The 27,862-nt window shown below is 50.2% G+C and overlaps 1 protein-coding gene and 1 non-coding gene across 3 annotated transcripts in view; both read right to left on the bottom strand.

Moving 5' to 3' along the window:
* Positions 1–5,297: 5,297 nt before the first annotated feature.
* SDR42E2 (short chain dehydrogenase/reductase family 42E, member 2) overlaps positions 5,298–27,862 on the bottom strand; it is a 30,059-nt gene continuing 7,494 nt past the window's right edge. Inside the window, exons 5-12 of one of the 2 annotated variants that reach the window (XM_026455352.1) lie at positions 26,920–27,038; positions 24,948–25,023; positions 17,436–17,518; positions 13,628–13,765; positions 13,010–13,075; positions 11,792–11,855; positions 9,262–9,335; positions 5,298–5,596 (exon numbers count right to left, since the gene is read on the bottom strand). In XM_026455352.1, the coding sequence (XP_026311137.1) occupies positions 5,342–5,596; positions 9,262–9,335; positions 11,792–11,855; positions 13,010–13,075; positions 13,628–13,765; positions 17,436–17,518; positions 24,948–25,023; positions 26,920–27,038 (875 nt within the window). In that variant the 3' untranslated portion in view covers positions 5,298–5,341. The remainder of the gene's footprint in view (positions 5,597–9,261; positions 9,336–11,791; positions 11,856–13,009; positions 13,076–13,627; positions 13,766–17,435; positions 17,519–24,947; positions 25,024–26,919; positions 27,039–27,862) is intronic. The other variant, XM_023225019.2, reaches the window with a different exon arrangement.
* Positions 15,688–15,760, bottom strand: TRNAK-CUU. Its single transcript has one exon. It is a non-coding gene; the product is annotated as a tRNA-Lys (tRNA).

Genomic DNA, 27,862 nt, shown 5'->3' with positions numbered 1-27,862 from the left:
CAACCCGGAGGGTTTCGCATTTTTTTCTTCCATCGGTAAACCATCTCTTCATGTAGTCCTCTATGTAGTCCTTTTCCAACCTCACCATCTCTTTATGTAGTCCTCTATGTAGTCCTTTTCCAACCTCACTTCCGTTTTTCTCCTTTCTGATGTCTTTTTTTAAGCTTTAGATTGCTTACAATGGATTTTTTTTTTTATAGTGGAAGGGGGAAGGGAAGAGAAAAGGCAGAAACTGCAGTGCAGGCTCTTTCACTCTCTAGCCCAATACAAACCTCTCTTTCACCTACCCATCCAGCTCCCTCAAAACAAAACAAAAAAACAAAACTCGGCTCTCCATTTCCGGGGGAAAGCGTCCGAGCTAGCTTGAAAAGTTCCCAACAGCCTGTCTGGGTCTTCCCAGGGTTAGTTGGGGGTGGTTGTAATCATGACCTGAGTTAGGGAGTGGGGGGGGGGGGGGGTCCCTTTCTGGCCTGCTCCATGTACTTTAGAGGGCTCCAGGGACCCCATAAACCTCTGTTGCCAGGTGACCCTGGAGTAGTAGGGGTCTGGCCGTAAGTGGGGGTGCCAACCTTGAGGTCTCCGCTTCATTGATTCACCTCTTACTTGGTTTTCAGGCTTGATTTAGGGGTCCTCATTTATAAACAGTTGTTGAACTGTTTATGAAGGGCCTACTACGTGCCAGAAACCGTGCTCATCCTGAGGCTATGGTGGTGTACAAGGCAGACATGTTTTCGAACCCATCAAGTTTGCAGACATTGTCATTGTAATTAATCACATCTGTGAGAAGTGTTAGGCAGTACAGCATGCTAACCTGGCCCCTGAGAAGCAACGAAGTGACATTTAGCTGGGGCCTGAAATTGAGATTAGCCAAGTGAAGGCGCGGGGGGGTAGGGGGGTGGGGGGGTGGGGGTAGGATTTCCAAGAAGAGGGAACTCCTAAAGGACGAGAGAGTCTGCTAAGGCTGAGACGCTGTGAAGGCAATTGAGGGCAGCTGTACAGAGAGTGGAGGTGGAGTATTGGCAAAAGGTGAGGCTGAAGAGATAGGCAAAGAGGGCCATGAATGCCGAGTTAAGGCTTTGAACTTGGTCCCTTCCCAAGGGCAATGGGAACCCATGAAAGGCTTTTGAGCTAGAGAGTGGCATATTTCAATTTGGAATTTGAAAGTTCACCGGTTGGGCGTGGTAGCTCACACCTGTAATTCCAACACTTTGGGAGGCGGAGGCGGGTGGGTCACCTGAGGTTAGGAGTTCGAGACCAGCCTGGACAACACGGTGAAACCCCGTCTCTACTAAAAATATAAAATTTAGCTGGGAGTGGTGGTGCGCGCCTGCAATTCCAGCTACTTGGGTGGCTGAGACAGGAGAATTGCTTGAACCAGGGAGGCAAAGGTTGCAGTGACCTGAGATCATGCCACTGCACTCCAGCCTGGGCGATAGAGTGAAACTCTGTCTCAAAAAAAAAAAAAAGAAAAGAAAAGAAAAGAAAGTTCCCACTGGTAGCAGGGACAGGAGGTCCCATTCAATGCCTATTGCAATTGTCTAGGAGAAAGGACAGTGGCTTGTACCACAATAGTGGCCGGGTGCGGGACAGGAGGAGTGAGTCAGGGAGACATTTTAGAGACAGAGTTGACATAATCCACTGATGAGCATGTCAAGAAGAGGAGGATCATGTCAAAAGTGACGCCCAGGATTTGCGCTTGGGTCACTCGATGGCTGGTTGTGCTTCTCCTCTCCCTGGGAGGGAACATGGGATAAATGGAAAGCAGGTTTGTGGGAGATGATGACTTCAATTTGATTTTCATTGAGTTGGAGATTCTTGTGGGATATGGGGTTGAGTAGGAGGTTGGACATAGATTTCTGGAGATCAAGAGGCACGCCAAGGAAATAATACAGATTTGGGAGGTATTAGAGACTGAGGCCATGGGAAGGGATGAACTCACCCAGAAAGAGCCAGAAGGAGAACTCACCCAGAAGGAGAAGAGGGGACAAGACAGAGTGCCAAGGGACATCATCTTAAAGGGAGGGCAGTGGAAGAAAAGCCAGTGAAAGAGACGTGAAAGAGACGGGAAAGGCCAGCCATATATGTGGAAAACAGGTGTGGTCTTATAGAGACCAAGAAGAGTGGATCAAGAAGGAGGGGGCGGTCAACTATGTTGAACACAGCTAAGAGGACTGGCAAAATAAAGACTGAAAAATATCTATTACGATTTATGGACAAGATCATTGATGATCTTAAAGTCATTTTGGAATGGGTTGAGGAGAAGAAATGGAAACATAAGTATGGTCAATTCATCACAAAATTTGATTTTGAAGAGGAGGAGCAAAAGGAAGAGTTGTGGGAGGGGAAATGAGGGAATCAGGGGAGGATTTTTTTTTTTTTTTTTTTAAGATGGGGTCTTGCCCTGATGCCCAGGCTGGAGTGTAGTGCTGCAATCATAGCTTACTGCAGACTCAAACTCCTGGACTCAAGTGATTCTCCTGCCTCAGCCTCCTGGGTGCTACCACATCTGGCTAATTAATTAATTATTAATTTTTTTTTGGTAGATGCAGGGTTCTCACCATATCACCCAGGGTGGTTTTGAACTCCTGACCTCAAGCAATCCTCCAGTCTTAGCCTCCCAAAATGTTGGGATTACAGGTGTGAGCCACTGCGCCCTGCTGGGAAGATATTTTCAAGATGAGAGAGACTCGAGGATTTTTTAGATGCCTGGCATTGGGTTTACAATGGGGAATAGCTTTAGCACCCATAATGGAAAGCTTATGAGTTTCGTCTTGATGGTCCCTTCAAATCGACTATGTCATCTTGGGCTGCCCACTGTGACAACTCTGTTTCCTGCATTTGTGATGCTTCTCCTTAGTGTCTCCAAGTAAGCTAGAACCTCCTACTTGCCCTTTCAGAACCTCACAGCTAGTGGTCTGGGCAGTCTCAAAAATTCTTACAGTGATTCAGTTTTTCTGTTGGGTGGGGATGCCACCTCCTTTTCCATTGGATAAAGAGGCTTGAAAGGAAAAAAGCTTTCTTGACATAGCGATCCATGTTGTCTCCATGCCCAGGGTTTAGACGTCCTGCTTCCAGAGTGTTAGGGAATAGATGAGTTGGAGAAATCCAGAAAACAAACAAATTGATTCTTGGCTTTTGGATTTTCAAAAGCTGAGGTTTGGCACTAGTCAAAAGATCTAGAAAATAATGTGAGCAGTGTGACACTGTTTTTCCTGCTCAAAGAATAGATTTCCCAGGATTAGCAGGGAGAAGAAAGAGAGGAAGGAAGTGAGTTTGGATGTAAGCATGTTATCGAGAGGAAGGGAAGCCCCAGGACTGCCAGCTTCAAATGGTCCGAGGTTTGTGGCTCTGAGAGAACGAGACCAATCCCAGAGTTCAAGCGCAAGCCTTGGCATGGCCAGGGTGTAGAAAAATAGAAGTTACCACGTGTTGTGTTTAGGCCAGTGGGGGCTTAGGCGGTGCTCCTCCAAATTCCCCCAGCTGTAGAACAGAAACCCCCACCCTCCTCTGCTCTTTGGAATGAGACAAAGCCCCAGTTTCTGTCATCTATAAAATGAGAATAATAAATCCTATTTAAGAGTGGCTGTAAGAATTAAATAAGATCATATAGATGAAAGCCCTTTCACACTGTCAAGCATTAAACAGACATAAAGGATTATTATTGATCTTTCAAAAATTATATACACACCTACAATTCAGCCTAGCAGAGAGGAGCGTACAGTTTTTTTTTTTTTTTTTTTTTTTTTTTTTTTAGCTCCTTCCCAAACTGCCCACCTTGTTCAGCAGAGTGGGAACACGCTGCTGTGGCCATGTTGGTTCTGATGAGCCCATTCCATCCCCTCCACCTCAGGCTTGTGATGCTTTTCTTCTCTGCCAGTCCCCCGTGTGCATATTATGATCTATACCTGGTTGTATTGACACACTGATGTCTTGGTACTCACAACTGATAACTGACACCAAGATGATAGGGGGCGGAGTTACTGTGGAGAGCAGGGCTAGATTAAGAAGCTTTGTGACCTTAAACTTTAAAGATTATGGTGATCACCACTACCTCTAATTAGTAAATAGAAACAGTACTAAATCATAAAATGAAACCAACTAAACTCTATTTTTCCCATTATGGTTTTATTGGTACTTCATCGAGACATCCAATTATTTTAAATTTTTTTTTTTTTTTTTAAATTTTTTGATGCTCTTTCTGGTACTAAAACCTGTGCTTAATATGCTGTCATCCTCAGACAGGAACCCAAAAAGGCCAAGTCGGGCTCGGCAGAAGCTTGGGTCCTGGTTTTCCCCCAAGCCCTGGCTGTCAACACAGATCTGTGTGAATGAGAAGCCCAGAACACTGGGTCGGGGTGGATCGAAAGCAGTGTTACCAGACAGAGCAGCAGCCGACGGCGCAAACTCATACCAACTCCAGCCCAGCCTGTATTAGCCCACAGCGACGCGGCAGCCAGGCTCTGGGGAGAACCCACCCAGGAGGCGGACCTGGAAAGGGGTGAAGCCGGAGAGGGAGGGGGCAGGGCCAGGACCCAATTACACTCGAGAAGGGCGGGACTGGACCCAGAGGGAGGAGCAAGGCCAGACCCAAAAGGAGAAGCCAAGTGGTGGGCTCAAGCGCGCGGGGAGGACCAGAAAGGGGGCGAAACCAGAACGGGGGAGAATCTGGGGGCGGGCCGGAACTGGGTAGAGACTAGGAGAAGGTCTAGAAGGCGGAGGAGGCTGTAAGCCTTGGCCCATGTCAGTAACCGGGGCAGGCCGGAGGGAGGAAAAAAGCGGCAGGGCCAGGACTTGGAGGGAGGGACATGGACATAGGCACGACTCAGGGGGCAGGGCGGGGGCGTGACCAGGACTCAGAAGGCGTGCCCAAACATGGGGGGGCGTGGCTATGACATGGGGCGGGGTTAGGCCTGGAGAGCGGCTCAGGACTAGGCCCTGAAGTCAAGGGGCGGGGAAGAGGCGTGCCCAATTTGAAGGGCGGGTCAAGGGCGCGGCCCAAACATGGAAAGGGACTCGGTGCTAGGTGTCGGGGCCGACCAGGGGCGTGGCCAGGATTCAGGGGGTGGAGGGGGAGCGTGCCCACTTCGGAGGGCGGGGAGGGACAGGGGCGGGGCCAAAACACAGGAGGGGCGCGAGGCACAGTCTGGGAGTAGTCAGGGGCGTCGCCAGGATTCGGGAGTCGGGGCTAGGTCTGGAGGGCGGCTCAGGGGCGTGGCCAGGATTCAAGGGGCGGAGCGGAGGCGCGCTCAAACCCAGAAGGCGGGGCAGGGGCTGGTACTAGCCCAGGGAGCTGGGCGTGGGAGAGGGTGGAGCAGTGCCGACCCCGGCGGGCGGCGGACGGTCACAGGCGCTCCACGGAGGCATGCAGAGGCTGCAGGCCTAGGAAGTGCAGGGCCAGGGCGAGCAAGCCGAGGAAGAACAGCAGCCCGAGCAGCAGCCGCAGGAGGGTCCGCGCCGTGGAGCCGCGGGGCCGCAGTGTCGTGGACTGCACGTATAGCTCCACGGCGTCGGCGAACCTGAACTTGTCGGGCGCGTAGGCAAGCTGGGCGCGGGCCTTGGCTATCTGGAAGGTGTGCGTCACGGCCACGCTGCGCACCTGCGGGGACAGGCGTGGCATCCCGAGGGGCGGGGCTCGTGGGAGGGGGGCATCCTCTACCTCGTTGTTTACGGAAAGGGAAAAGAGAGGGCAGGGATTTCCCCTCCATTGCACAGTGATTTAAAAGGACCCGAGGACAGCGTCTTGCTCCTGCGATGCCCTCATTAGAGAGGTTTTCCTTTCTTCCTTCCATCTTCATTTTTATTGAAGGGTGCCACCTCTGCGTCGCCCCCTCCAGCCCCGCTGAATTTGCACCTTATTTAACTCCTTGGCCCCTAAGAAGGAAAGGTCTCACCCCTACACTCATCTTCCCGGCCTAGCACGGTGCTGGGACTCAGGAGGCCCTTGATACATTCTTAGGCATCCGCTAGGAGACGGTGAATGCCTGCCAGAAACATCTCCAGGAAACGACATTGGCTTCCTGCTCCCAACCCCAGACCAGCTGTGGCCAGGCGGACTCCAGTCGCAGCCTTCACGCCCTCGCTGATTAACTAAGCTTCCCTAAGAGAGGAATTCGATTATGCAGAACTGATTACTCTCCAGGGTCTAAGCTGTGTTTCCCCTGCTGCCAGATGGCTTGGGGCCCACTGGTGTCAAGGGTAGTAATGATAGCTATCAGTTAAGGAACACACACCCTGCACTTGGCCTCGGCTAAATCCTTTCTATGCCCTACCTCATTTAATCCTCTAAGGTGGTACTAGCACTATCTGTTCTGTGCATACTTGGAAAAAGGTCAGAGAGGTTGAGTGACTTGCCGGGGTCACACAGGGGAGCCAGGTTCTAGCCTAATTTCTTCCCTGCTGTGCTGGCATCTGAAGATGCTCTCCCAGCTGACTCATTTCTTCCTCTCTTGTGCCTCAGCCAGACCCTGGGGAATAATCCACCAGCTGCTGGATTCTCCCATGGCACTGAAACAGACCCTGGGGTCAAACCTGTGGTCTTGGATGCTTAATGGGGGGTGAGGAGAGAGACCAGTATTTGTCCGTTTTTGTCCCTGTCATTAAGTGCAGGGCTTTGGGGAGCACAGGAGCTGAGTTATGATAGATAAGCAGGGTCCCTAACACACCTAGATGTCTCTAGATGTCACCTCCTCTGGGGAGCTTTCTCTGACTTCCTCAGAGTTGGCTTAGGCGCCCCTTCTGTGTGCACTGGAGTTTCTCGCGATTTTCCCAAAAATGGCTCTAATTACAGTGTTGAGTTGCCTGGTTAGTGGGCTGTCTTCCCCTTTGGACTAGGAGCTCCCTGAGGGCAAGGACTATGTCTTCTTGCCTCCATTGCTCAGCACAGTACCTGGTACCACAGGAGATGCTGAATACATGTTAAATGCGTTAAAGGCTATAAAATCAAACTGGAAGGCTGGTTGGTGTGTCACAGATTGACCAGCAGAGGGTACCCGAGCCACAGCCAAGGAACTTCCACAGTTAAGGACACTGCCCCTGAACTGAACAAGGAAATCCCCAAGTTAAACAAGAGGGAGAGGAGCCAAGTCCCTGCCTGACCACAATTCAGCTGCACCCTGGCAGCTATTTTATGGATGTGATTCCTGATGCATTTTCACAAGCTAATGGTTAAGCTTGAAATCACTGAGGTCTGGGTTCAAATCCCAGCTCTACCATTTAAGTGAGTGATCACGGGCAGGTTATTTCACTGTGTGTCTCACTTCCTCCTCTCTAAATGGAGAGGACAATGGCGTCTACAACTCAGTTAAATGGGATAAAGCACAGTGCCTGGCATATTGTCACCACTCAAGTCAAGCCTGTAATCCCAGCACTTTGGGAGGCCGAGACGGGCGGATCATGAGGTCAGGAGATCGAGACCATCCTGGCTAACACGGTGAAACCCCGTCTCTACTAAAAAATACAAAAAACTAGCCGGGTGAGGTGGCGGTGCCTGTAGTCCCAGCTACTCGGGAGGCTGAGGCAGGAGAATGGCGTAAACCCAGGAGGCAGAGCTTGCAGTGAGCTGAGATCCGGCCACTGCACTCCAGTCCGGGCGACAGAGTGAGACTCCGCCTCAAAAAAAAAAAAAAAAAAAGAGATGGTATCATCTTATTCTCTCCTCTACTGATCCGGATGGTTCAAAGGAGAAGCCACAGGTGACTACTTCTTTCTGTGGCCCATTCTCCACTCTCCCCCTCTGACTCCCCTTGTTAAAGAGCACTGAACATGGAGTCTGAAGCCAATTCCAGTATGCTGTGGCCTTGGACAAATCAATAATTTTCCTAATTTTTCATCATAAAATGGAGAGCATGATTTTTTTTTTTTGACCTTTTTAACTTAGCAAGGCATCAGAGACAATCAAATGAGAGTGGACTGGAAGGATTTTTTTTTTTTTTTTTTTAAGATGGAGTCTTGCTCTGTCACTCAGGCTGGAGTGCAGTGGTGTGAATGGTGTGGTCTCAGCTCACTGCAACCTCTACCTCCCAGGTTCAAGTGACTCTCCTGCCTCAGCCTTCTGAGTAGCTGGGACTACAGGTATGTACCACCACACCCAGATAATTTTTGTATTTTTAGTAGAGATGAGGTTTCACTATGTTGGCCAGGCTGGTCTTGAACTCCTGAACTCAGGTGATCTACCTGCCTTAGCCTCCCAAAGTGCTGGGAACAAGTGTGAGCCACTGCGCCCGACTGGACTGGAAGGATTTTTGCAAATAACCTCAAATACCACCTATTGCTTTGCTATGTACAATCTGCGATGAAAACATCTTCTCTTTTAACTAAGCAAATATGAACCTGCATCATCATTATTATGAGAATAGTATTCTGAGCCAGGCATGGTGGTACACGCCTGTAATCTCAGCTATTTAGAAGGCTGAGTGGGGAGGATCTCTATTTTTTTTTTGGTTTTTAGGGGCAGGGTCTCTATCTGTTGCCTAGGCTGGAGTACAGTGGTGCAATCGTGGCTCACTGCAGCCTCGAACTCCTGGGCTGAAGTGATCCCCCCACTTGAGCTGGGACTAAAGGCATACACCACCTTGCCTGGCTAATTTTAAAATTTTTTGTAGAGATGAGGTCTTTCTGCATCGCCCAGGCTGGTCTCAAACTCCTGGCCTCAAGTGATCCTCTTGTCTCAGCCTCCCAAAGCACTGGGATTATAGGTGTGAGCCACCACAACTGGCCAAGAGGATCGCTTGAGCTCAGGAGTTTGAGACTAGCCTGGACAACATAGTGAAACCCTGTTTCATAAAAATAATTATATTCTGTATATAGTAGGTACTTAATATATACTCATTATTCAGTAAGCATGAACTATGAGCCTAGGACCACCAGGCTGGTGTGTGTGTGTGTGTGTGTGTGTGTGTGTATGTGTTGGGAGTTGGTGGAATTGGTAGCATTCAAAGAAGTGAATGGCCTGAAACTTGCCTTGGGGAACCTCCAGTCTGGTGGAAAGACAAGATGCTTATGAATGAAGAAACAGTGATGATGGATGGGCTTGGAGCTGTCACATTTCAGACCCACAGCCTCAGCAAAAACCCAGAGGTTGGGGTAATCATAACAGAAATAGCACCAGCTTTGGGCCCACATGGAAAGTTCTGAGACCTCAGACAAGCATCCATCGTCATGGTGTCAAAGGGGTAAAGAGTGGTAGCAGTGGGGATGGCGGGGAGAGGTGGGAGGGAGGGATGGGGAGCAGGGCCCAGGCTCCCATAGCAGCAGCCCACTTACCTCACTCCGAGTGAGCAGCGGTGGGAGGCAGCAGATGGGTCTCAGGGCCAGATGCAGGCGCTCCATCACTGCCGCTGTGGGGAAGAAGGGGGCCAGTGACCAGGGCCTCACATTATGCAAACTCCAGGGAGGCCCTTGGGGACAAATCAATGGGGGCACCATTTGCCTTGCTAGAGGTCACTTTCAAAAGTCATTGGATTCCTTTAAATCAGCAGCCCATGCTGGGGTGCCTTGTTTAGCTGTGAAATATGTCACAAGCAACTTGTTTTTAATATTAAAGGACTGGGCCAGGTGCAGTGGCTCATGCCTGTAATCCCAGCACTTTGGGAGGCCGAGGCAGGCGGACCTCCTGAGATCAGGAGTTCGAGACCAGCCTGGCCAATATGGTGAAACCCCGCCTCTACTAAAAATACAAAACTTAGCCGGGCATGGTGGCATGTGCCTGTAATCCCAGCTACTGGGGAGACTGAGGCAGGAGAATCGCTTATACCAGGAGGCAGAGGTTGCAGTGAGCCGAGATTGCGCCACTGTACTCTAGCCTAGGTGACAGAATGAGACTCTGTCTAAAAAAAAAAACCAAAAATTAAAGGACTGAAGTTTTTAAATAAATCTGAGCAGATTCAAAGTTATCCATATAGTAATCTCTCTCACTTCTACTCCAATGCTCTCTGCAGTAGGACAGAAAGAGGTTGGAGTAACAGTGCTCAAACTGGGCTGCACGTGGGACCAATTTAAAAATAATGCTGGTGAGAACCAGGTGTGCTGGCTCATGCCTGTAATCCCAGCATGAGACTGAGGAGAGAGGATCTCTTGAAGCCAGGAGTTCAAGACCAGCCTAGGCAACAAAGTGAGACACTCCTCATCTCTAAAAAATATTTTAAAAATAGCCAGGCACGGAAGTGTATGCCTGTCACCTCCACTACTCTGGAGGCTGAAGTGGGAGGATCGCTTCAGGCCAGGAGTTCGATACCAGCTGGGGTAACATAGCAAGACCCCCATCTCTACTAAAGTATAAAAATTAGCTGGACCTGGTGGTAGGAGCCTGAAGTCCTCGAGGCTTAAGAGGGTGAGGCAGAGAATTGCTTGAGCGCAGGAGGTTGAGTCTGCAGTGAGCTATGATCATGCCACTGCACTCCAGCCTGGGTGGCAGTGCAAGATCCTGACTCTAAAAAAACAAAAAATACTGACACTTCCCTCCTGCTTCCTCCCTGCTAATCCCAGTTTAATTGGTCAGTGGTGTGGCTGAGACACTTCTCTATTTTAAAAGCTCCCAGGTGACTCTGAAGTGCAGCCCTGGTTGAGAAGCACTGAGTTACTGTTAGCCCACTGGGAACACATTTACAATCCTCTCCAAGTGCCATCAGCCGTGGCTCAGGGCCAGGAGTGCCAATCACTGTGGAAACGCTGTGCATGAGAAGTTGCCCTGCATGTGTTCCCTAGTGAACAAAAATTTGCAAATCCCTGCTTCTAATGCCAAGCTACTCGATGCATTTAAAACACAAGAGATCCTACCAAGGAGACCCCGGAACACAGCTATTTGGGACTGGAGGGCCACCATCCCTTCAGGCTGGTCACTCCATGTCTGAAGGCTGCTCTGCCTTCCAGCTGGGAGGAGGCCAGTAGATGGGTGCTGGGGACAGAGGGAAGGGCAGCAGCCAAGAGGCATTGTCCGGGGTGGAGGTGGGAGCACAGACTGACCTTCAGGGACAGGAGGAGAATCTAGAATCAAAATGGAGCCTCCATTTGTCCTAAAGTAGCCCTGACTTCAGGGTGACCTTGGGGGACAGAACCCCAGGGTTCCCTCTTCTCCTGACTGGCATGAGACCTCCCAGCAGCACCATGAAGAGCCCAGATCCCGCCAAGCCCAGTTATGAATTCAGCCTCTCCCGCTTTCTCACTGTGGCACTTTGAGAAAGTCACTAACCTCTCAGAGCCTCGGGTCAAGTCATCTTTACAATGGTCCCATCATAACTGCCTTGCAGGTGGGACTAGGGTGAGGGAAGTGAGATACCTAGGGTGTGGAATTTAAGGAGGCACTTGCTTCCAGCACCAGGCAACCGCAAACTCAGGCTTGGAGCTGCTGCACAGGCTCCTTAAATTTTGTGACCACGGTGCCTCACTGTCCTCATCCTAGTCCTGGTCCTGCCTGAGTTTCTTTTTCTTTTTTTTCTTTTGAGACAGAGTCTTGCTCTGTCACCCAGGCTGGAGTGCAGTGGTGGGATCTCGGCTCACTGCAACCTCCGCCTCCTGGGTTACAGCGATTCTCCTGCCTCAGCCTCCCAAGGAACTGGGAATACAGGCATGCACCACCACACCGGCTGATTTTTACATTTTTAGTAGAGATGGGGTTTTACTGTGTTGGCCAGGATAGTCTGGAACTGCTAAGCTCAGGTGATCCGCCTGCCTCAGCCTCCCAAAGTCCTAGGATTACAGGCGCGAGCCACTGCACCTGGCCCCTGAGTTTCAATTAAGGCAATGCAAGGTAAACCTGGCACATGGAGGGCTTTACTAGGCACACTCCTTTCCTTACCTGTCAGGTAAACCCAGGAAGTAGGCACCTGGATCCAGGGCTGGCTGTATCCCAGCTTCTCAAACTGCAAAGAAACATGATCTGGACTGAGAATAGGTGGTTCAGATACTGGTGTGGAAAGACCACAGGCTCCCTCTACTGGGGACCAGGAGAAGTACCTGCTGTCTCCCCACCAGCCCACCCCAGGGGGCAGACCCTGCAGCCAAACCCAAGCCTATGCCAGTCTTGAAATGAAATCTGCACCTTGACCCAGAAAACCCAAGGAGGAATTGAAAGCATGGTATAGGTAAATTTTTTTTTTTTTTGCAGAGATCAGGGGTCATGATGTGTTGCTTGTGCTGGTCTCAAAACTCCTGGCCTCAGGTGATCTTCTTGCCTCAGCCTCCCAAAGTGCTGGGATTACAGGCATAAGCCATTACACCTGCCAGGTAGCTTTTTAACTTGGGATCATTCACATCATTTAATTATCACCTACATTTGTCTATACCTAGAGACACTCCAAGGCATTTATGTAGAATCTGATTTTTCTAGAATTGACTTTTCTGTTATTAAAGAGAAAAAAAAACAACAACACAACATGTGTGTGGAGGGTGGTAGGAGATGCAGCAGAAATGGGCTGGCATGGGATAAGGTGAGTTCTTCACTGGCATAAAAACTTTCCAGATCAGGAGAAAACCTTTGTCCTTTAGCCTGGGTTTTCTGGTCTACCCCTTCCAGGCAAGCCCAGCTGCTAGGAGTCTAGGCTGCTCAGAGAGGACGCCAGAGTTCCCAGGCAGCCGTGTGGGGAGGACCCAAATCCAAACACCTCCCCTGTGCTTTTGACTCTTCCACATGCCTCCTTCAGAGCCTCAACACATAACAAGTGGCTCACAAGCAAAACTCCACAGGGCTAGGAGCCAACACAAATCTGGAAGCATCAAGACCAGCCTGGCCAACATGGTGAAACCCCGTCTCTACTAAAAATACAAAAATTAGCTGAGCAGGGTGGTGTGCACCTGTAATCCTAGCTACTCAGTAGGCTGAGGCATGAGAAGTGCTTGAACCTGGGAGGTGGAGGTTGCAGTGAGCCAAGATTGCGCCACTGGACTCCAGCCTGGGTGACAAGAGCGAAACTCTGTCTCAAAAATTAAAAAAATAATTAATAAATAAATAAAAAGGAAGAGAAGGTCAGGGATCCCGGAATGATCATTCGGGGTGGGTGGGCATCTGGGCACCTACCAGCGGGGCCATCCACTCAAAGAGGTTGACGCTCTCCCCGTCGTTGATGTAGTACGCCTGCCCACTCTAAAGGGGACATGTGGGAGGGGATGGTCAGCCTTCTCCCCAGCAGCCTGCCCCCACCCTTCCAGATGGCTCCCAGCAGCTGCTCCAACCCTGAGATCTCTGGAGCAGCCCCAAGACCTGAGGACACACCTGAGCTATTCCCTGTGAATTCTAGGACGACCACACTAACTAGCTGTGTGACCTCTCTGGAGTTGCTTAACCTCTCTGTACTTCAGTTTCTTCATCGGCGAAATGGGAGGATAATAATGAGATCTCCCTCTTGGACTGTTGTTAAGATTAAATGCTACATTATGTGTGGCGGCTTAGCATTTGGCACCTGTTATTCTGGGATCAACACCAACCTCACATGCTCATAGGAAGAGCTAAAGATGCTCTATAAAGAACTCTGCACTCCACCTACCGGCTTCCCCCAAGCTTCCCTGGGCTGAGAGTCTCTCTAGCCTTCTTAAGTTGGGGGGAAATCTTGTGTGCCATCCAGGAATCCCCTAGGGATGGGGCGCTCTGCCTGCAGCCCTGTGGGGAAGGTGGTTGGGGGTGTCAGAGGGGACTCACAGCCACGTAGCCCTTGGCTGCGGTGAGGGCCTCGGCTGCCAGCACATGAGCCTGCACCAGATTGTGTACGTGGACCCAGTTCATCCGTGCCTTGCGGTCCCCAAATCGGAACATGAACAGCCTCTTCTTGATGTGGCCCTGGTGGAGAGGGGTGGGTGATAAACATAGGCTTGTGCCCGAAATGGCTTTACATTCCATCTAGATGCTGATGGCTCCCCAGGTTCTAGCTCCAGGTCAAGCCGCTCTGCTCCAGGCTCATGTATCCAATGCTCTCCGGATATCAACAACAGGTTGTCTAACAGAAAACTCAAACTCACCAGCTCCTGGAGCAAGCATTTGATAGTCTCTCCCATCCCGCTCCTCCCTCCCTTTCTGGTGGACTGGTTAGTTCACTCTGCCACTCAGGCTAAAACCCTAAAGCCACCTTTGACTCCCCCTTGTCTTACACGCCATGTCCAACCCACCTGCAAATCCAATTGCCTCAACTGTTAAAATCTGTCCAGAATGTGATAGCTTTTTGCCCTTCTGACGGCCACCCTCCTGACGGCCACCCTCCTCTCACCTGGACACCACAGTTGCTTCCTAACTGGTCTCCCTCTGTCCACCCTCAGCCCCTATAGTCTGTTCTCTGCCCAGCCAGGCAGATCCTTTGATTTTCTCTTTTTTTGTTTTTTTTTTTTGAGACAGAGTCTTTCTCTGTTGTCCAGACTGGAGTGCAGTGGCAAGATCTTGGTCACTGCAAACTCCATGCCCTGGGTTCATGCAATTCTCCTGCCTCAGCCTCCCGAATAGCTGGAATTACAGGCGCATGCCACCACACTTGGCTAATTTTTGTATTTTTAGTAGAGATAGGGTTTCACCATATTGGCCAGGCTGGTCTCGAACTCCTGACCTCGGGTGATCCACCCATCTCAGCCTCCCAAAATGCTGGGATTACAGGTGTGAGCCACCACCCGGTCAGATCCTTTGGTTCTTTTATATATTTTTTAGAGACAGGGTCTGGCTCTGTTGCCCACACTGGGATGCAGTGGTACAATCACTGCAGCCTTGAACTCCTGGGCTCAAGTGATCCTCCTGCCTTGGCCTCTTGAGTAGCTGGGACTATAGATGAACACCACTACACCTGGATACTTTTAAAATTTATTGTAGAGCTGGGGATCTCACTATGTTGCCCAGGCTGGTCTTAAACTCCTGGGCTCAAGCAGTCTTCCCACCCGGCTTCCCAAAGTGCTGGGATTGCAGACATGAGCCAGCATGCCCAGCCAGGGCTCCTTTTATTTTTAGAGAGAGAGAGTCTCCCTGTGTGCAGTGGTGCAATCACAGCTCACTGCAGCCTTGAAATCCTGGGCTCAAGGGATCTTCCCATCTCAGCCTCCCAAAGTGTTGAGATTACAGACATGTGCTTCCGTGCCCAGCCAGGAGCACCTTTACAAATTCTAAGTACAACCTTGTTGTTCCACGGCTCAGAACCTTCCAGGCGCCCATCCTGCGAGGCTGAAAGCTCAAGTCCTGACAATGGCTGTCCAACCCTTCCTGATCTGGCCCCAGGCCCTCTGTGACTTCATCTCCTACCAAACCCTCTCACTCACTCCACCACAACTGCACCGCCCCTTTGCTCTTCCTGGACTCTGCTGCAGGTTCCCATCTTGGGGCTTTGGATGAGCTGTTCCCACTGTCTGGAAGGTATTTGGAGGAAGAGCCTTTCAGACTTTGTCACCTCTGTCAAGTGGATGCTCAAATGTCCCTTTCTAAATGAGTTCACCCCCGACTACCTGACAAGCCCAATTCCCTCACCCTACTTCACTTTTTCCTTTCCTTTTCTTTTTTTTTTTGAGACAGAGTCTCACTCTGTCGCCCAGGCTGGAGTGCAGTGGCCGGATCTCAGCTCACTGCAAGCTCCGCCTCCCGGCTTCACGCCATTCTCCTGCCTCAGCCTCCCAAGTAGCTGGGACTACATGCGCCCACCACCACACCCGGCTAATTTTTTGTATTTTTTAGTAGAGACGGGGTTTCACCGTGTTAGCCAGGATGGTCTTGATCACCAGCCGTAAAATGAACTCCGCCCAACGTGGGGCTCGAACCCACGACCCTGAGATTAAGAGTCTCATGCTCTACCGACTGAGCTAGCTAGGCAGCTGTCCTCCTATTATAACTTTGTCTCTGAAGACGCACTTTTCCTTTTCTCCACAGTGCCTGGCATCTTTTTTTTTTTTTAGATGAAGTCTCACTCTTGTTGCCCAGGCTGGAGTGCAATAGTGCAGTCTCGGCTCACTGCAACTTCTGCCTCCCAGGTTCAAGCGATTCTCCTGCCTCAGCCTCCTGAGTAGCTGGGATTACAGGTGCCCACCACCACGTCTGGCTAATTTTTTTGTATTTTTAGTAGAGATGGGGTTTCACCATGTTGGCCAGGCTGGTCTCGAACTCCTGACCTCAGTTGATCCATCCCTGTCGGCCTCCCAAAGTGCTGGGATTACAGGCGTGAGCCATCACGCTTGCCCTGAACATACCTTATAATTTAACATGCTCATTGTTTATTATCTGTCTCTTCACGTGAGAAGAGAAACCCCACAATTTCAGAAATCGTCTGTTTTGTTCACTCAAACCTAGAACAGTGCAGGGCACATACTAGGAGTTAGTAAGTATTTGTTGAATGAATGAATAAATGAATGGGGAGAGAGTCACTGGGGTTGACCATATTCCTTAAGAATCCACTTAACTAAAAAAAAAAATGATTGCCGGGTGCGGTGGTTCACACCTGTCATCCCAGCAACTTGGGAGGCTGAGGCAGGAGGATTGGTTGAGGCCAGGAATTTGAGACCAGCTTGGGCAACATAATGAGACCCTATCTCTACAAAAAATAAAAATAGTCAATCAGGCATGGTTGTGCACACTTACAGTCACACCTACTCGGGAGGCAGGAGGATTGCTTGAGTCCAGGAGGTGGAGGCTGCAGTGAGCCATGATCACACCATTGCACTCTTGCCTGGGTGATACAGTGAGATCCTGACTGTAAACAAAAAGACATATAGCCAAGCAGAGGAATGCTTTGAAACTGCAGACTGGAACTTCTCCCCGCTAATAACTCTGGCTCCTCATGATCGTGTGCTCCCAGATCAGATCCAGCCACAGGGACCTCTTGCTGCTTCCTAAACCAATCATGATCTTTCTCACTTCCAGGTCTGTGCCCACGCTGTCCCCTCTGTTTGGCCTATCTTCTCTCTACCACCTCATTTGCTTGGTTAATTCCTTTTTCTTTTTCAAACAACACAGACATCACTTCCTCCAGGGAACCCTCCTGGGTTTCCCTTGCCAGGCCCATCTTCTTGTGCTCCTCTCTCCACAGCCCTCCCCACACTGAAGCTGTGACTGTGGTGTCTGTCTCCCTGAGAAATTCGAGGACAGGGCCTATAGCCCCTTGTAGCTATATTTCTGGCACCTGACCCTTTAGAGGCTTTCTGTATGAAGACATTTGTGCTCCCAGCATGGAATAAACCATCCAGGCTGCAGGAAGCCCACGTGGGAGTGAGGGCAAGAGGTTCCTTTCTGCCTTTTTGGGGTCACAGCTCAATGGCTCCTCTCCCCGTGCCTTGGCTTGGCTGGTACACTCTGAGAGCTCTGTTCCTGCCAGGAGCTCCAAGGGGCCTGTGGACCAGTGGGGACAGGGACATCTTGTAGAACTGAGGGTTCTAGGCTCAGGGCACTTAGCCTCGAGACTGATGCAGGAACCTTGGGCTGGGAGGGTCCGGCCAGTGTGCACCTCGGCCAGGATCCTTCTCTGACCTGGGTCCTGAAGGCGGGGATGACGTACCGCCACACGAGGCAGGTGCCTCTGCTCTTCAGGGCCGTAGATCCCTGGAGGCCGGAGCACACACGTCCGAAGAGTGCCTCCTCCTAGCACACAGGGAAGCGTGGTCAGGGGTCGGGGAGGAGCAGCCCACAGGGAGAAGGAGAGAGAGGCCACCTCCATCTCCTGGTCCTTACCTGGACAGGCTAGACGGGAAGACCAGCCCAGGGGCTTCCTCGTTCAATTTGTTATTCTCTTAGTCATTCAACAGACACTATTCAGAGTCTCACTCCCACCTCCAACCCCCCTGCCCCCCACCCTGGATGGATGCTGTGAAGAATGTAAGGATGACCAAGAAATGGTCCCTGCCCTCCCCATGCTCACAGTGCAGTCACAGAGGTAAGAGCCAGATGCAAACATGTGCACAGCCAGTCTGTTTACCAAGACTCAGCAGAGTGATTTTCTTTGATGCCCCTTGAGTGTACTACTGTGCCCATTTTACAGATGCACGTAGATGCACACACCCTCATGCCCATAGCTCTTGTTCTCTCTTTTTTCTTTTTCTTTCTTTCTTCTTCTTCTTCTTTTTTTTTTTTTGAGATGGCATCTTGCTCTGCCGCCCAGGCTGCAGTACAGTGGCGCGATCTTGGTGCATTGCAACCTCCGTCCCCCAGGTTCAAGCAATTTTCCTGCCTCAGCCTCCCAAATAGCTGGGATTACAGGCACCCACCACCATGCCTGGCTAATTTTTGTATTTTTAGTAGAGACGGGTTTTCACCATGTTGGCCAGGCTGGTCTTGAACTCCTGACCTCAGGTGATCCACCCACCTCGGCCTCCTGAAGTGCTAGGATTACAGACGTGAGCCGCCGTACCCAGCCTTGTTCTCTCCTTTTTCTAATCATCAGTTGGATAAGGACCAGGAGAGGTCCTTATGTATAGATAAGGACTATATAATAGATATCTAAGAGACAAGGACTCTCAGAGAGGTCCTTCTATGTTCCTGGTGCTCTGATACGTCAAGGTTGGAGATGTTATAATCCCTGCCTATGGAAAAAAAACAACACAGCTCAGAGAAGGGATGTGGTTTGCTTCTAGTCACACAGATCAGCACGGTGGAGCTGAGATGGGGATCTGAAGTCCACACCGTTTCCACTAATGCCCCTGCTTCTCAGCGGTAAGGCAAACAGTGAACCCTGTATTTTAGCCAACGCAGCCTTGGTTTCCTCACATGGAAAATGGGTGCTTTGGAAGTGTCAGCAGCTGCTACACTTTCCAATCAATGCAGAAAGGAAAGAGCCGAGGTCTGTACCCCTTGCACTGCTCTATCTCTGCGGAGCTCCCCAGACCCCGACAGAGCTCAATCTAGGGCTTCCCAAATTCTCCACTGGAGGCACCCAAATGGCAGAAGCGGGTGTACATGTCTCTCCTGGGGCGGTCTGAGGGTACAGTCTGGGGATACATATGTCTGCCACAGACATATGTCAGTCTTGTCTTAAGAACACCTACTACTAGCTGGGAGCAGTGGCTCACGCCTGTAATCCCAGCACTTTGGGAGGCCAAGGCAAGAGGATTGCTTGAGCCCTAGGAGTTCGAGACCAGCCTGGGCAACATAGAGAGACTGTCTCTACTATTTATTAAAAAAAATAATAATACAAAAAACACCTACAAAGTATTCAGTTTATCCTCATAATTCATGTTTAAGATTTTAAAAAATGTTCTTTTATTTTTATTGCCATATAATAACTGTACATATTTGTGGGGTAAGGTGTGATGTTTTGGCTCTGAAGTTTAGAGTGCAAGGGACACCTAAGGTTTTTACCTCCATGAATACAGTGTGTAATGATCAAATCTGGGAAATGAGCATATCTATTAATATCACCTTAAATGTTTATCATTTCTTTGTCTTGGGAAGATTCACATCTACTGCCTGGGCAAGAAAGTGAGACCCCATCTCTGACCAAAAAAAAAAAAAAAAAAAAATTAGCCAGGCACTATGGTGTGCACCTATAGTCCCCACATTCTGGGAGGCTGGGGTGGGGGAATTGCTTGAATCCGAGAGTTTGAGGCTGCAGTGAGCCATGATAGCGCCACTGCACTTCAGCCCGGGCGACAGAGTGAGACCCTGTCTCAAAGAAAAAAAAATCCACTCTTCTAGCTATTTCAAAATACACAATAAATAGTTGTTAATTATAGTCACTATATAATGCTATAGAACACTATAACTTTTTTTAAAAAAGATTTTTAGAAAATATTTAAAATGGCCTTTTTTTTTTTTTTTTTTTTTTTAAATAGAGTCTTGCTCTGTCGCCCAGGTTGGAGTGCAATGGCACAATCTCGGCTCACTGCAACCTCTGCCTCTCGAGTTCAAGTGATTCGCCTGCCTCAGCCTCCTGAGTAGCTGGGATTACAGGCATGTGTCACCATGCCCCACTAATTTTTGTGTATTTTTAGTAGAGGAGGGGTTTCGCTATATTGGCCAGGCTGGTCTTGAACGCCTGACCTCAGGTGATCCACCTGCCTCAACCTCCCAAAGTGCTGGGATTACAGGTGTGAGCCACTGCGCCCAGCCTAAAAGGACTTATTTAATTAATTATTTTTAGAGACAGGGTCTCACTGTGTCACCCAGGCTGAAATGCAGTGGTGCCTCATGGCTCCCTGCATCCTCAACCTCCCGGGCTCAAGCAATTGGCCTACCTTAGTCTCCAAAGTGGATGGGACTACAGACTCATACCACCACACCCAGCTGGGTTTTTTTGTTTTTGTTTTTTTTAATTTTTAATAGAGATAAGGTCTCTCTATGTTGCCCAGGCTGGTCTTGAACTCCTGAGCTCAAGCAATCCTCCCACCTCAGCCTCCTGAATTTCTGGGATTACAGGTGAGCCACCGTGCCCCACCTTAATTTTATAAATTAATTAACTCCCAGCCCCAATTTCTCAACTAAAATGAAGCCTCTTGGAAGAGGTTCCACTCTCCCTCCCAAGGCTCAGGTTCCCAATGGGGCTGAACCTCGGTATGGAATCCCTGAGTGGGTCATCCTCCATGACTGCTTTCCTTTGGAGAACCCCTCCCCTCTGCATGAGGTCTTAGCGGGACCATCAGTCTAGAAGGAGGCCATGGAATGTTCTCACCCATGATGTCAAGAGGGGGACTCTTGACATCATTGACACCAGGACCTAAAATCCTAGGAGTGGAGTCACCCAAAGGAAACTGGTCATCAGTTCCTGTCACCCAGGTCCCTGAAGCTGCCTTAACACTATCCTTTCCAAGCCCTGGTGGTCATGTTTCTAGAAATCTATTTTCTAGAAGCTAGCCCACATCCTTCTGTTTTTTTTTTTTTTTTTTTGTTTTTTGAGACAGAGTCTCGCTCTGTCACCCAGGCTGGAGTGCAGTGGCCGGATCTCAGCTCACTGCAAGCTCCGCCTCCTGGGTTCCCGCCATTCTCCTGCTTCAGCCTCCCGAGTAGCTGGGACTACAGGCGCCCGCCACCTCGCCCGGCTAGTTTTTTGTATTGTTAGTAGAGACAGGGTTTCACCGTGTTAGCCAGGATGGTCTCGATCTCCTGACCTCGTGATCCGCCCGTCTCAGCCTCCCAAAGTGCTGGGATTACAGGCTTGAGCCACCGCACCCGGCCCACATCCTTCTAAGATAAGTTCCCTTTCCCCCATAAATGAGCCAGGGCCAGTGTCTCTGGGTCATAACCAAATGCCCTGACTGCTACATCCTCTGAGCCCCTCACTTTACCTTGAGGCCCCATGCAGTGGGTTAAATGGTGGCCCCCAAAAGATATGTCCATGCCCCCAAATCTGTGGATGTCACCTTAGTTGGAAAAAGGGTCATTGCAGATGTCATTGAGGATCTCGAGATGAGATCTTCCTGAGATATCCAGGGAGGCCCTCTATCCAATGGTAAGTGTCCTTAAAAGACTCACAGAGAAGAGACAGATGGAAAAGAGGAGAAGGTGATGTGAAGGCGGAGGCAGGGGCTGGAGCGATGCAGCCACAAACCAAGTAATGCCTGGGGCCACCAGAAACTGGAAGAAACAAGGAAGGAGTGCAGGCCAGGCACGGTGGCTGTTGCCTGTAATCCCAGCACTTTGGGAGGCCAAGGTGGGTGGATCACGTGAGGTCAGGAGTTTGAGACTAGCCTGGCCAACTGGTGAAACCCCATCTCTACTAAAAATATAAAAATTAGCCAGGCATGGTGGCACATGCGTGTAATCCCAACTACTCAGGAGGCTGAGGCAGGAGAATTGCTTGAACCCAGGAGGCGGAGGTTGCAGTCAGCCAAGATCACGCCACTGCACTCCAGCCTGGGCAACAGAGTGAGACTCTGCCTCAAAGGAAAAAAAGAGGAAGGAGTGCGGCCTACCTGAGCCTCTGGGAGTGCCTCCCAGCTGACACCTTGATTTCAGACTGGCCTCCAGGACGGTGAGGGAATAAATGATTGTCTTTTGTTCATTTGTTTTTGAGAGAGGGTCACAGCTCACTGCCATCTTGACTTCCCTGGGCTCAGGTGATCCTCCCACCTCTGCCTCCCGAGTAGCTGGAAGTACAGGCGTGCACCACCACACCAGACAATGTTTGTATTTTTTTTTGTGGAGACAGAGTTTTGCCATGTTGCCCGGGCTGGTCTTGAAATCCTGGGCTCAAGCAATCCTCACATCTTGGCCTCACAAATTGCTGGGATTACAGGTGTCAGCCACCATGCCCGGCCCATTTCTGTTGTTTTAAGTCATCAAATTTGGGTGGCATCATCTGTCACAGCAGCCACAGGATACTAACACACCCAGAGACAGAAGACGGGAGGACATAACTGCATTAACACTGAGCTAGGATCTGCACGCCTCAGGACTGTGCTTCCAGGACTATGCTGGAACTGCACTGAGTCAGAAAAACAGTCTCAGGAACCCGCTTGGATAGTAGGGAGTGGAAATGACCCCAGGTGACTGCAGCTGGACTCCTGGAAGGCAGGTATCAGGTGAGCTTTCCTGTAAACAGCCTGCAGCTAATTTTAAACTCTGGGTCACCTGGGCATAGTGGGGGGAGGTTGGGTTGCAGCTGACGTTGGCAGGCGGGGCATTGGACAGCTACTTCACGGAGGGCCAGGGTATCTATGACTCTCCTGACCGTGGAAAGCTGCAGATGCTCGTATAAATAATTCTTGGCTGGAGGATTAGGTGTCTAGAGTACAGGCTGCTGGGTTGGCCAGCAGAGGCCCCAGGTAGAGAAAATAGTATTCAACTGCACAAGGTTGAAACCTCTGGGAGAGCAGCTGGATATTTCTACTGGGATCAGGGGTCCAGGCCTGACTGGCTCAGGATGATGGGGAGTGGGGTGGGGGTTGGGGGATGGGGAAGATTTTAGGGAAAAGAGTCAGTGCTCAGGGACCTGCTCAGCTGGGGCTGCAGCGCTGCACAGTGATTAAGCCCCAGGCTCTGGTGTAAAACTCTCCTGGGGTTCAAATCCCATCTCTACCACCTAACAGCAGGATGATCTTGAGTGAGGTCAGTTCATCTGTCTGTTTTCTCACCTGTACATTGAGGATTATTATTATTATTATTTTTGAGATGGAGTCTTGCTCTGTCACCCAGGCTGGAGTGCAGTGGCACGATCTCGGCTCACTGCAACCTCTGCCCCCCTGGGTCCAAGGGATTCTCCTGCCTCAGCCTCCCAAGTAGCTGAGACTACAGGGACGTACCACCATGCCCATCTAATTTTTTCATATTTTTAGTAGAGACGGGGTTTCACCATATTGGCTAGGCTGGTCTTAAACTCCTGACCTTGTGATCTGCTGCCTTGGCCTCCCAAAATGCTGGGATTACAGGTGTGAGCCACCGCACCCAGTGAGGATTATAATTTTTAAGCCCCCCAACTCTCCAAATCCACTTGGCTCTCAAGTTCAGAGAGTTTGATAGTGAAGGGAAACCAAGTTATCTGATTCTTTTTACTTTCTGAATTTTAGAAAGCTATATATATATATAGTACAAAATATATGTATTTTGCACAGACAGGGTTTTACCATGTTCTCCAGGCTGTTCTTGAACTCCTAAACTCAAGCCATCCATCCACCTCTGCCTCCCAAAGTGCTGAGATTACAGGCGTGAGCCACCGCACCAGCCTAAGTAGTGATAATTTGGATAGCACGAAATTTATCTGAATAAATTTGGCTCTGAAGTTTAGAAAGCAAGGGATACCTATGGTTTTTACCTAAAAGGCGTGTTGTGAAGGGTTAATTTGACCTTTGCATATAAAGTTAGCAACCTGTGGGAGGAGAGTCCCTGAAAAAAATATGAGATAAAATTAAAAAGGGAAAAGTAGAATAAAGAATGGGGCTGGGTGCGGTGGTTCACGGACTCCCATGCCTATAATGCCAGCACTTTGGGAGGCCAAGGCAGGTGGATCACTTGAGGTCAGCAGTTCCAGACCAGCCTGACCAACATGGTGAAACCCCATCTCTACTAAAAATACAAAAATTAGCCAGGTGTGGTGGCATGCACCTGTAATCCCAGCTACTTGGGAGGCTGAGGCAGGAGAATCGCTTGAACCCAGGAGGCGGAGGTTGCAGTGAGCCAAGATCATACCATTGCACTGCAGCCTGGGTGACAGAGCAAGACTCCTTCTCAAAGAAAAAAAAAAAAAAAAATAAGAGATTAAGAATTGTATTTTAAAGAAAAAAATAGCATGCAAAATAGGGCCTGGCATGTAGTGTGCATTCAAGAAATATGGACTTTTTGCATTCTATTATTACTCGTCTATAACCAGAAGAGGCAATATAAAAAGGCAGCCAAGGCCAGGCATGGTGGCTTATGCCTGTAATCCCAGCATTTCGGAGTCCGAGGCAGGAAGATCACTTGAGGCCAGGAGTTTGAGACCAGCCTGGATGACATCGTGAGATCCCATCACTATTAAAAAAATTTAAAATAAGCCTGGTGTGGTGGCACACACCTGCAGTTTCAGCCACCTGGGAGGCAGAGGCAGGAGGATTACTTAAGCCCAGGAGTTCAAGGCTGCAGTAAGCTATGATTGTGCCATTCCACTCCAGCCTGGGCAACAGAGCAAGACCTTATCTCTAAAACAAACAAATAAATAAGACAGCCAAGGTAGACTCTTCTGGGAAGTTATTGAAGTTCGAGCCTTTGGGCCTCTCCCTTGCAAGGCCCCTCCAAAGTGTTATATCTCATTCCACACTCATAATTTGGTGCTCTTTTGTCTAAAGAGAGACCCTAAAGCTGGATCCGCTCCTATGCAGGAGAAAAGAGAGCCAGACCTGGGTTTGCTCAAGTCTCTTTGCCACCTGACTGTGAGCTATGTAAGGGCAGACACTGGGCCTGACTTCTGGGCTGTATCCCTGGCGGGGTGCAGCCACATAGCAGGTGTTCAGAATGTGCTGAATGATGAATGGGCAAGACCCTGGGAAACCATCCTTTGGGAGGAAAGTGGATCTCAGTCACATGTCAGTATGAATCACACAGGTATTTTGGACGAGGCAGCAGTGGGCAGGTGCATTTGGTATAAGCAGAGCCCCATGATACTCACCTGGGAGAGGCGTCCCATTGGCCATGAGGGTCAATTGGTCGGCGATGGCTTTGGTTCGGGAGTAGTGGTCTATGTGCTGCCAGAGGCCAGGAAAAACAGAACCACCAGAGAGGGTCAGCAATGCTGCTGGCAATGCTTGCCCAGCCTGGCCCAGCCCCAGGGCTGCACCTTCCCTTGGGACTCCCACTGGGATATGGCCAAGCCCCGAGCCCCATGGCCTTTCCTCTCCCCCGGGTGGGAGAACAGTACATCTCCTTCCAGAGCCACAGGAGCAGAGGAGCACTGGGTTCAGAGCAGTAACAATGACTAGGGGCAGCCCAACTCAGGGAGACTCCTGCTGGCCCCAGACACCTGTCCTTGCAAGGCTGATGCTGGACACACGCTGGATGAATTACCTACACATGGCTCTTTTGTGTTCACATGGCATTTTCACATTGGTTATCTTACTTCCTGCTCTGCACAACCCCATGGCAGTAGTGTTACCATGCTGGGATGAAGAAACAGAGGCTTTTCTGGGTGCAGTGGCTCATGCCTGTAATCCCAGCACTTTGGGAGGCCCAGGAGGGAGGATAGATTGAGCCCAGGAGTTTGAGACCAGCCTGGGCAACACAATGAAACCTGTATCCGGCCGGGCGCGGTGGCTCAAGCCTGTAATCCCAGCACTTTGGGAGGCGGAGACGGGCGGATCACGAGGTCAGGAGATCGAAACCATCCTGGCTAACACAGTGAAACCCCGTCTCTACTAAAAAATACAAAAAACTAGCCGGACGAGGTGGCGAGCGCCTGTAGTCCCAGCTACTCGGGAGGCTGAGGCAGTAGAATGGCGTGAACCTGGGAGGCGGAGTTTGCAGTGAGCTGAGATCCGGCCACTGCACTCCAGTCTGGGCGACAGAGCGAGACTCTGCCTCAAAAAAAAAAAAAAAAAAAAAAAAAGAAACCTGTATCCACTAAAAATACAAAAGTTAGCTGGGCGTGGTGGTGTGCGCCTGTAGTCCCAGCTACTGGGGAGGCTGAGGCAGGAGAATCACTTGAACCCCGGAGGTGGAGGTTGCAGTGAGCTGAGATCCTGCCACTGCACTCCAGTCTGAGTGACAGAGCAAAGCAAGACCTTGTCTCAAAACAAAACAAAACAAAAACCGCCTGTAATCCCAGCACTTTGGGAGGCTGAGGCTGGCAGTTCATGAGGTCAGGAGATGGAGAACATCCTGGCCAACATGGTGAAACCCTGTCTCTACTAAAAATACAAAAATTGGCTGGTTGTGGTGGTGTGCACCTGTAATCCCAGCTACTTGGGAGGCTGAGGCAGGAGAATCGCTTTAACCTGGGAGGTGGAGGTTGTAGTGAGCCAAAATCACGCCACTGCACTCCAGCCTGGTGACAGAGTGAGACTCTGTCTCAACAAAAAGAAAAAAAGCCAGGCGCGGTGGCTCACGCCTGTAATCCCAGCACTCTGGGAGGCCGAGGCAGGCGGATCATGAGGTCAGGAGATACTGACCATCTTGGCTAACACGGTGAAACCCTGTCTCTACTAAAAATACAAAAAATTAGCCGGACGTGGTGGTCGGCACCTGTAGTCCCAGCTACTTGGGAGGCTGAGGCAGGAGGATGGCATGAATCCGGGAGGCAGAGCTTGCAGTGAGCAGAGATCACGCCACTGCACTCCAGCCTGGGCGACAGAGCGAGACTCCGTCTCAAAAAAAAAAAAAACAAAAAAAAGAAAAAAAGAAAAAGTAAAAAAACAACAAAAAACAAAACAGAGGCTCAAAGGGCTTAAGTGATTTGCTCAGGGTCAGGATCACATGGGTAGAATGTGGCCAGGTTGGGGAGTGCTGATGCCAGCCAGTTTTGGGGGCCCCTTCCTGCTAGGACGCATCCTGAGTTGTGAAACCAACCTTGCTTCCACCCATTCCTACCCTCTGAGTTGTGGGTCCCGGCCCGCGGGCCCCGCCCACCTCTCCCAGAAGACAGGTACCTCGTCCAATGGGAAATATGGCACGGAGTCCTCATCGCCCTGCTCTATGGGCTTCCCGCCAAATGCAACGTTGACAGTGCTGGTATAGATGAGCCTTGGAACCCGCTGGCGAACACAGACTGCAGCAGCAGGTGCACATAGCAACAAATACACACACACACGTGCAAAGACACAGACACACACACGGGACACATGGGACACATGTGAGTATGGAGTCGGCTAACGAGGTGCCATGCAGATCTCCAACAAGTTTTCAATGCACAACTTGGACCCCCGGGACCCTCCCAGAATCTACAGCTGTTCAGGAGGGAAGAGTCTTCTGCCCTTAACTTAGGGTGCAGGTCAAGTTCCTGCTCCGTGGGCCTCTGGGAGCCAGGCCTGCTCCTTATTCTTTCTCACTGTGGCTTGGACCCCTGGGCTACCTTGCCAGAGACAGGTCAGAAGAAGGTCTCACTGGATGGAGACATAGAAAAAGGCACTCTAGAATCAGAGACATACGGGATAAGGCAGGACATGTCCAGGCAGCCCACACATGGGTCTTCGATTTTGGTGCTTCAGCAACTTTTTATCGATTGATTGATTGATTGATTGATTGAGACGGAGTTTCACTCTTGTTGCCCAGGCTGGAGTGCAATGGCACAATCTCGGCTCACCACAACCTCCGCCTCCTGTGTTCAAGTGATTCTCCTGCCTCAGCCTCCCCAGTAGCTGGGATTACAGGCATGTGCCACCACGCCCTGCTAATTTTGTATTTTTAGTAGAAACAGGGTTTCTCCATGTTGGTCAGGCTAGTCCCGAACTCCCGACCTCAGTTGATCCGCCTGCCTCGGCCTCCCAAAGTGCTGGGATTACAGGCGTGAGCCACCACGCCCAGCCTTATTTATTTATTTTTAAATTTTATTTATTTATTTATTTATTTATTTATTTATTTATTTATTTATTT

This window comes from Piliocolobus tephrosceles, chromosome 17, assembly GCF_002776525.5.
Source record: "Piliocolobus tephrosceles isolate RC106 chromosome 17, ASM277652v3, whole genome shotgun sequence".
Taxonomy (NCBI): Eukaryota; Metazoa; Chordata; class Mammalia; order Primates; family Cercopithecidae; genus Piliocolobus; species Piliocolobus tephrosceles.
This window is presented reverse-complemented; position numbering and strand designations above follow the sequence as displayed.